At 39.4% G+C, this 9,142-nt stretch overlaps 1 protein-coding gene across 1 annotated transcript; it reads right to left on the bottom strand.

Moving 5' to 3' along the window:
• Positions 1 to 340: 340 nt before the first annotated feature.
• Positions 341 to 8,893, bottom strand: H3-3a (H3.3 histone A). Its single transcript, XM_027954733.2, has 4 exons — positions 8,789 to 8,893; positions 7,132 to 7,282; positions 5,858 to 6,011; positions 341 to 989 (listed from the first exon to the last, which is right to left on the bottom strand). Exons 2-4 carry the CDS (start codon positions 7,257 to 7,259, stop codon positions 861 to 863), a joined length of 411 nt encoding a protein of 136 aa, XP_027810534.1. The 5' UTR covers positions 7,260 to 7,282; positions 8,789 to 8,893; the 3' UTR covers positions 341 to 860.
• Between the last annotated feature and the right edge of the window lie 249 nt (positions 8,894 to 9,142).

Below are 9,142 nucleotides of genomic sequence, written 5' to 3' on the forward strand. Positions count from 1 at the left end.
GTATGTCCAGAGTTAAGATCTGGTTTTGGCAAATATTTACCATCTACACATTTTTAAAAATTAGAAATAAAGGGCTGAGGTAGCACTCACCTAGCATGTGCGCGCGGCCCAGGGTTCGATCCTCAGCACCGCATAAAAATAAATAAATAAAATAAAGATATTGTGTTCAACAACAACAAAAAAATAGAAATAAAGCCTTGTTTCCTTTCCATGCTAAGCTTATACTTATCCACACCTCAACAGTTTTGTCTTGAAGCACTTGTAACTAAAATCAGTTTTTAACATGGAACCTTTGAATTAATTGTATGGATAAGGTTGATTAATAAAGACCAAAAGCAAGTATAGTTTAATGTATTTTAATAGCAAACTTACAGGAACAGCACAGAAGACAGACAACATTAAAAACATGTACTTGAATGTAGGACAACTCAGTTAGAAAAGTATAGTGAATGGATGGAATCTACTGTATGATAAAAATGCTACAAACACCATTTAGTTGCCGTCAATAAGAAATTTACTTGTTTAAAAAAATCCAAATGCTGGCATTGTCCAGAAAAATTTAACAGTTTTATTTATAATTGTTATAAAGTTGAACTGCTGAAACCTGTTCACTGAAACATTTTGACTTGCATTAATGCTTTACATCCCCGCATTTATATTAAAAATTCACACACAAATGAAAATGGAAAAACGGCCAATACCTGATTTCTGTCCCCTATTTTTCCACTCGCAATCATATACTTAGGTACCTTTTGACCCCATGGAAAAAAATATCTAACGTTCAGAACTACCAATAACAGGAAGAAGAGAAAAAAAAATTTTTTTTTTGAGAATGAAACGTTTCCCATCATAGTGAATTCTTAAGCACGTTCTCCACGTATGCGGCGTGCTAGTTGGATGTCTTTTGGCATAATTGTTACACGTTTGGCATGGATAGCACACAGGTTGGTGTCTTCAAAAAGGCCAACCAGATAGGCCTCACTTGCCTCCTGCAACAAGAATAAAGAAAAATTATTAATGGTGTTATTTCCAAAACAGTTAAGACACATGAACTATAATGAAGTTTTTGAATCCTAAAAAAATAAACTTCACAAGATATTGACTTTTTAACCAAATAATTACATTTAAAAACCTATTAAAAAACCAAAAAAACCTTGTATGTCTAGAGGCTGGGGTTGTGGCTCAGTAATAGAGTGCCTGACAAGCACGTTTGAGGTACTGGGTTCAATCCTCAGCACCACATAAAAATAAATAAAATAAAGGTATTGTGTCCATCTACAACAAAAACAGAACAACAACAAACCCACCTTTGTCTATAAGTCCTCATGAAATTACACAAGTCAAATCACTTATTAATAGGATTCTTCAAATATCTCATGCCAGCCTGGTGTCCTTATTTTGAATCCTACTCACTCCAATATCTGAACCTTCATCTTGTCAACAGTGCAATACAGTTAACTGGATTCTACCATACATGATCCTTAAAAGGATCATCTTTTACTTTTGTGGTGCTGGTGATTGAAACCAGGGCCTTGCACATGCTAGGCAAGTGGGCTACCACTGAGATACACTTCTAGTCCTATCTTGTTTATCAAGTTTTATAATAAGAATACTTATATATTTCTAGTATTCATTACAAGCTGGGGTGGGGGGAAGGTTACTGTGGACTAAACTAAGAGCTTTAAAAACATGCTAGGCAAGTACTCTATACCAGTGAGCTTCATCCTCACCCTTCTTTAAAAACAACAACAACAAAAAAAAACTTTTGCAGTACTGGGGACTGAATCCAGACACAAAGCCACAATCCCAGACTTTTATTTATTTACTTTTTCGTTTTGAGAGAGAGCGAGGATCTTGCTAAGTTGCCCAGGCTGGCCTTAAACTTGTGATCTTCCTTCCTTGGCCTCCTGAAGAGCCGGGATTATAGATATACAACACTGCACCCACCTTAAACCCTTCTAAAGATCCCAATCTGTAACAGCATTTGTGTATTGATCCCGCCAGTTTTCCCCTATTTGACTACAATTTTATTTTAAGGCATATCCATAGTACCACTCAAAAACTTGGCTGTATGAATCACTGACACTTGGCATGTGAAGGGGAACTTCCACTTCAACTTATCAAGATTCTATCTCAAAATAAAAAGGGTTGGGGATATTGGCTCCATGGTGAAGTGCCCTGGGTTCAATCCAAGGCATCAAACAAAAAACCACCTCATTTTGAAATGACAAAATTACCAAAATCACCACTTTAACAGTCACCAGTCCAACTGTTTTTGATTTAGAGCATCAAATGAAAAGTTACTTGGTCCTCTTCTCTCTCCATAAGGAAAAGCTGTTTCTCTGATCAAGATATATTTAGGGTAGGGGTCGAGGACATAGCTCAGTAGTTCAGCCTGCTAATGGCCCTGGATTGAATCCTGAGCACACCCCTCCTCCAATGACTTCGCAATAAAACCAAGAGTCCACTTTTAAAAACATGAACATGACAAAAACTAACTAAAAAGGTTTACATTTTCCATTTTACGAAGTGTATCTTTTTACTTTTTTGGTGCTGGGGATTCAACACAGGGTTTCTGCATACTAGACAAGTGGTATACCACTGGAACTAGACCTTCATCCCTTTTAGCTTTATTGCTTCTATTCTGTAAAAATTTGTTGCATCCAAATTTTACTATTTTTACGTCATTCTTTAGCATTTGTTATTAAGAACTAAATCTTATTAGCCTTAAGATTTAGTTCAAGACTCCATGAAAAAGCAAGCAAGCATTCCTTCTGTCCATGTTTCTAGTGCAGGTAACCTTGAACTCCTACTTCCCTGGCATTTGTATTGCGTGCGCGTGCATGCACATTTTTTTTTTTTTTTTTTGTGGTGCTGGGGATTGAACCCAGGGCCTTGTGCATGTGAGGCAAGCACTCTACCAACTGAGCTATATCCCCAGCCCCTCAAATCTTTTAATATCTTATTTCATTTTGTACTCACAATGCCTTGCTCAAGTAGATATATGATATTTGCTAGTTTGTTTCAGTTTAATTTTGTTCAACCCATCATTTTAGGATTAGGCATTCCTTTAATGTTTCTATGAAATGCAACAAAAGTTGCTATATGGACATGTCAACAGGTGCACGGTTCTGAGACCATTTAGAGTGGTATCTTTTATTGGTATGTTTGATACAATTCAGATGTGGTATGGCAGAGCTAAGGCTCTCACTGCTGTCTTAGACCCCCAACTACTAGTATTTAAGGTCAACTTGGAGATTACTGAAACCAGAGGAGGGTTTGCCCATGACAAATGTAGTTCTTATTCTATTACCAATATTCCAACGTCCCTTAAACATTGACTGTAAAGAGGATTAAAGACTGACTACCACATTATTTTGTAACCAGTGAATGTAATTAATTTTGAATTAACAGCAGAAGGAAAAAGACCTTACAGCTTAAAGACAAATGTCAAATTTACAACATTTTGAATATATTTATGACTCTTTCTCGTTTCATAACACCAGTGTTTTGGTTTTTTTTTTGTGATGCTGAGGATCAAACCCAGGACCTTGTGCATGAGAGGCAAGCACTCTACCAAATGAGCTATATCCCCCAGCCCACAGCGTTCATTCTTAATAGAATATTTTAGTTCAAAGTGTCAGACATTAAAGGCAAAGACTAGAATTATAAGTTAGTCAATTTTTTATTATCTATGGCAAATTCTTGAGTAACTTCTCACTACTGAATGACTGTCCCTCCTCCAGCTATACAACAGCCCCTCTTTTATCCATGGTTTCACACCTTCAGGTCAACTGTGATTTGAACATATTATATGGAAAATTCCAGAAACAGTTCATAAAATTTTAAACAAAATTTATTAAAGGCATTGTTATAATTGTTCCATTTTACCATTAATTACTGTTATTAATCTCTTACTGTGCCTAATTTATAAACAAACTTTATCATAGCTATGTACACCTAGGAAAAACATGGTATATACAGGATTTTGTGCTGTCCAAGGTTTTGGGCATCCTCTGTGAACATGGGAATATGTACTCAGTTATAAACTGAGTGATTCTAAAGCAAAAACAGAAAAAAGGAAAAAAAAAGGAGGGGGCCTCAGAATCCTATATCAACTGCTATCTTCTATTTTACTACTTGCATCAGCAAATTATCAATTTATATCGTAAAGAGAATTAATGAGTATGCTTCAAAAAAGCAAACAAAAGGCTGGGGATATATAGCTCAGTTGGTAAAGTGCTTGCCTCGCATGCACAAGGCCCTGGGTTCGATGCCCAGCACCATAAACAAAACAAACAAAAAAAGCAAACAAAGCAAAAGAAATTATAATAGGTTATTCTTTCTAATTAAAATCAGAATTAATGCTAGAAATACAGGCAGATGTAAACATTTGGCCAAAAGCCAGTAAAACCAAATTTAATGACAAACATATAACTGAATAATAGCATGGAAGGAAATCTACACACGAACAATTTTAAAGACAAAAGCCTTTAACCCAGATTAAGTAATCCCAATTATAAGACTGAATTACTGACACTAATACTTTGACAATGAAGCTCAAAAATGCTAATTTTCAGTATAGTTTTATATTAAGCATAATCCTATTAACAATAACTACAAAAACAAAAATTAGTATTTTTATACCTACAAATCTTGGGAATCTTAAGAATAGTTCTGACTTAGTAGTTCTAAGTAACAGCATGGGAAGATTTTAGTAGTTGAAATTTCAGTAATTTCCACCCACTGAGAATTTAATGGGTGCCTATTACTGGAATTCACCAATCAAATGAAGTTTAGACTAACCATAGAAACAGCTCAACCAATTACACTTCAGGGTAGAATCCACCTATCAAATCTTTCTCACATATAAAGCAAAAGCCCTATTTTCACAGCAACAGCAGCCTAAAAATCCTCCAATGGAATATATGTAATTCTAGACCCTCCTCCCAGTCTGATTCAGGTCTACAATAGTGCCTAGAATCTGCATTTTAATCACTCTTTGCCCCATACTCCTGAGGAGATGGCAGTCTTAACCACATTTTCAAGAATGCCAACCATACGATATAAAAAACAATTGATGTTAATCACGCTACATACCTTATCAATTTTCTCTCTCTTTTTTGGTGGTGCTGGGGATTGAACCCAGGGCCTTGTGCATGCAAGGCAAGCACTCTACCTACTGAGCTCCTCTTTTTGTTAATTTCAAGTTTTAATCTTTTAAGTCGCAATTATTTTAATATGTAACAGCCTCTAGAACAGTTATTTCTCAAAGTCCCAACACTATGAAGCTAAGAGTAAGCTTAGTACGCTCTCCATTTAAGTGGAAATCCATAATTAATCCTCTTTAGCAAACTACAAGTCCTCAAATCCCTGCCCTCTTAACTTGTCCAGTTATTATCTTCACTGTCATCAATTCAACCTTAACTACTACGCACTACTTTTAACTTAATGCATAATTCTTTATCGCCACCTATTCTGTCTAGATGTTAAGCTCTACATTGTATTTGTCTCTTCAGGTCTACTAAAAAGACCTCTAGGTTCCAGATCTTAATGTCCTACTATAGTCATAACCCAAACCAGAATTTTTTCTCTGAACATTGCTTTTAGTGCAATTTTTAAAAAATTTAAATGGTATAATGGAATCTGCATCAGGTTTTGGAATCCAATGGGTTCAAATGTTGCCATTTTCTGTATGCATAACCTTGAGTAACTTAATCTTTCCCAAGTCTCAACAGTAAAATCACCTACATTTCACATTGACTCAACTACTTGAACATATGCAAAGATTTAAAATCATTCTTTAAACACAGCACAAAGAAAAACTCTCAAGAGTCTTCCCCACCCACCATTTTACCTGCAAAGCACCAATAGCTGCGCTCTGGAAGCGCAGATCTGTTTTGAAGTCCTGAGCAATTTCTCGCACCAGACGCTGGAAGGGGAGTTTGCGAATCAGAAGTTCAGTGGACTTCTGATAACGTCTAATTTCACGGAGTGCCACAGTACCAGGCCTTTAAAAAAAAAAAAAAATTAACATTAAAGAAACTGTTGCCACACAAAAAAGTGGTCAGCTTTAAAGAAATGCAATAATTTTTCTAAAAACAAACCATCCAGGTATTCTTCAGCCTCAGTATTAAATATTACTTAGCCAGGCTGCTAATAAAGACTCTTTAGCTGCTTCTCATTTTGGTACCACTCTTTTTTAATATAGCTGCACCCTAAATTATTTTAAAAGCCCTCAAAGACTTGTGAACATAACCCAGTATGTCATTTAAAAAGTGGTTTTTAATTTTTTTTTTTTTTTTTAGAATACCTGTATTTTGACTTCTGTCATCCCTCACGAATAATGAAATTTGTATACTCCTTATTGTACAGTGTTTCTTGGAAGTTTGGAAGCTTTTCTTTTCTTTTTTTGGATGGCAGCCCTGGGGATTGAACCCAGGTATGCTCTACCACTGAGCTATGTCCCTAGCACTTTTTGAGACAGGGTCTTACCAAGTTGCTGAAGCTGATGTTGAACTTGCCAGGCTCTGCCTCCCAAGTTGCAGGAATTACGGGAGTTCACTATTATGCCTGGCTTCTTTAAAAACTAATTGTCTACAAAAAAATTTTACCTAATTCCGACTTGTTTCTTCCACTGAATAGGATAACTGTAAAATCGCAGTCTACCTAATTATGAACAACTTCTGCCCTCTAATGGCAGATGTCCTTAACAACATTGCTTAGACCAAACTCAAATAAGCTAATAAAGGAGGAAATAAACCAATCAACTAAATGAGGGATGGGGACTTTATAATTAATGTTTTACCACAAGCAAGAATGGCTACCCAGAAAAAATTTAAAAAGCACTTTATTATTCAAAAAATACTAACAGCTGACTAAATGTTAATTTATCCCATTAACATTTTTACTGATGAATTAGATCCCCTGAGGCCTCTAGATCAGTTATGACTTCAAAATTAATGTTTCTAGTAAGATCCAATACTAAATTACACACACATGCATTCAAGTAGTAAATATTCAAAAAGAAACACAACAGTTTCCCTAAAATAAAGTTTGACTGTTAATCATCTTTTTTGTTACATTATTTGGATACTACAGGAGACTTTGTCCCATTTCTTCCTTTAATACCTGTAACGATGAGGTTTCTTCACCCCTCCAGTAGAGGGCGCACTCTTACGAGCGGCTTTTGTAGCCAGTTGTTTCCTGGGTGCTTTACCACCGGTCGATTTGCGGGCAGTCTGCTTTGTACGTGCCATGGTAGAAAGACCTCCTTACTTACCTACCAGCATTAAAAATAAAATAAAATAGAAAAATTCACCATATGCAACTACTAAACATCCAAGTTTCCTGTCACTACCCCCCCCCAAAAATCTGGAAACTATGATTAGTATAGAAAAAAAGTCCGTAATGTTATATAATGTGAAAGGGTGCGGATTACGCCTATCACCTAAATATGACTTCTTGAAACAAACTGTAGTACTAGAAAATTGTTAGTATTAATACCAGTCGTCTTTCAAAATGCCAATTCTGAGCGACAAACGGCAAAACAAAAAGCCCCATAAAAGCCTTTGATCTAATTTCTTTAATTAGAAATTAGAAATGTCTGTAAACATTCGAGCCACAAACAAGTCAAAAGAACGAAGCCACAAACCACTGAAAGGTCGAGTCAAATTACAGCAAAAAAAGGTTTTAACCCCCCCCCAACCCCCCCTCGCGTCTAGCAGTTAATGGATTGCTGTAAATATCTGAAAACATTCTTGGTTTTGCATCTTTACAGTTAATGTTGACAAAAGACGTCTCGATAAACAAGGGGAACAACAGCTACCACCACTGAGCATTCTACAAAGCACTGTCCTCGCGTCCAGTCCTCACAAGCTTCGCAATGAAATAAAAGTGCCCCGCACCCAGTCTTTAATTAACGCACGACACCGACCGACCCGTCCACCCCAAGCACCACATAAACTTTTGGTTTTGCTTCCTCCGGGTTCCTCGGCACAGGGTCCCTCCAGCCTGCCCGCCTCGCTCAGGCACCAACTCGGCTCCAAGACCAGAACAAAATGGAAACAATCGCAAAACGTATCCGATTCCCTTCCAAAGAGACAAAACACCAAATCGCTCGAAAATACCTCGATCCTCTGCCACGTGCCGCCCTCCAAAATGCAAAAGTTTTTTTTTTGCATTTCAAATGCATCAAGTTTCCACTTCTCCAAAAAAGGAAAAAAATGTCCTTCTTTTAAATTTTTTCCTCCCTTTTTAAAATGGGGAAGAGAGAAACGGGGGAAAATATGGTCGGTGACCAGAGAAGAGAGACAAGATGGTGAAGCTTAGCAACAACTGTGGGGAGGCAGCAAAAAGCGAGTTACCCCAGGGTGGGAAGCGGCGGCGATTTCACCTCTTTCCCGCCTGAAAACTGGGGGCTGGGACCCGGGGGCGGTAGTTAAGGGGCCCGCGCGGGTCGTGGTGAAGGTTTGGGGTCCGGGAAAGGGACATCAGGAGGGATTTCACCGAAGAAAGAGGAGCCAGGGGCGCGGGAGGAGGGAGAGCAGGCTCGGCGCCGCGTTGCTGCTGTAGGGCTGAGGCGGCGAGAGACGGGAGAACCGCCGCCGCCGCCGCCGCCGCCTGGGGGAAGAGGCAAACTCACTCCTCACCTCCATTTCTGGGCCAAAAAGTTTGTGGGCTAAGCTAAAGGGGCTGTGGGTCCCTTCCCCGCAATGGCAGGGCCCGGTTCAGGGCTGACGGCAAGCGGGGCTCGGTTCCGGAGAAGCGGGCAGATGGGAAAACTTACCCCCCTTCTCCTTCGGCTGGAGCTCGGCGAGCTAGAGGCGGCGCTGGCGTTAGAGAGCGACGGCGGCGCGGCGGCGGCTGCGAACACAATTGAAAGATGGCTGACACCGAGGCTATCCCCCAACATACGCCGTCCCGCCCCCGCGCCGCGCGCCAGCCAATCACACACAATGGAGGGAAGGCTCGGCTCCGCCCCCGAGTCCCCGCTTGCGCCCCGCCCTCTCCCCTCCCCCCGCGCGCCCGTTCGCTGGCGCGCGCTCGCCCCTCCCCCGCGCGTCTCCTGCTCCCTCCTCCCAGCCGCCTCGCGCGGTGTGTGTACAAACACAAAAGACACGCCGAGGGGCCGGCGGCTCCC

The sequence above is a fragment of the Marmota flaviventris genome, chromosome 12, assembly GCF_047511675.1.
Source record: "Marmota flaviventris isolate mMarFla1 chromosome 12, mMarFla1.hap1, whole genome shotgun sequence".
Taxonomy (NCBI): Eukaryota; Metazoa; Chordata; class Mammalia; order Rodentia; family Sciuridae; genus Marmota; species Marmota flaviventris.

Coding starts and splice junctions, on each gene's coding strand:
- H3-3a (XM_027954733.2), bottom strand. CDS start 7,259: ATGGCACGTACAAAGCAGACTGCCCGCAAATCGACCGGTGGTAAAGCA. Junction 6,012..7,131: donor AAGAAACCTCATCGTTACAG/GTATTAAAGGAA, acceptor TTTTTTTTAAAG/GCCTGGTACTGTGGCACTCC. Junction 990..5,857: donor CAGCTATTGGTGCTTTGCAG/GTAAAATGGTGG, acceptor TTCTTGTTGCAG/GAGGCAAGTGAGGCCTATCT.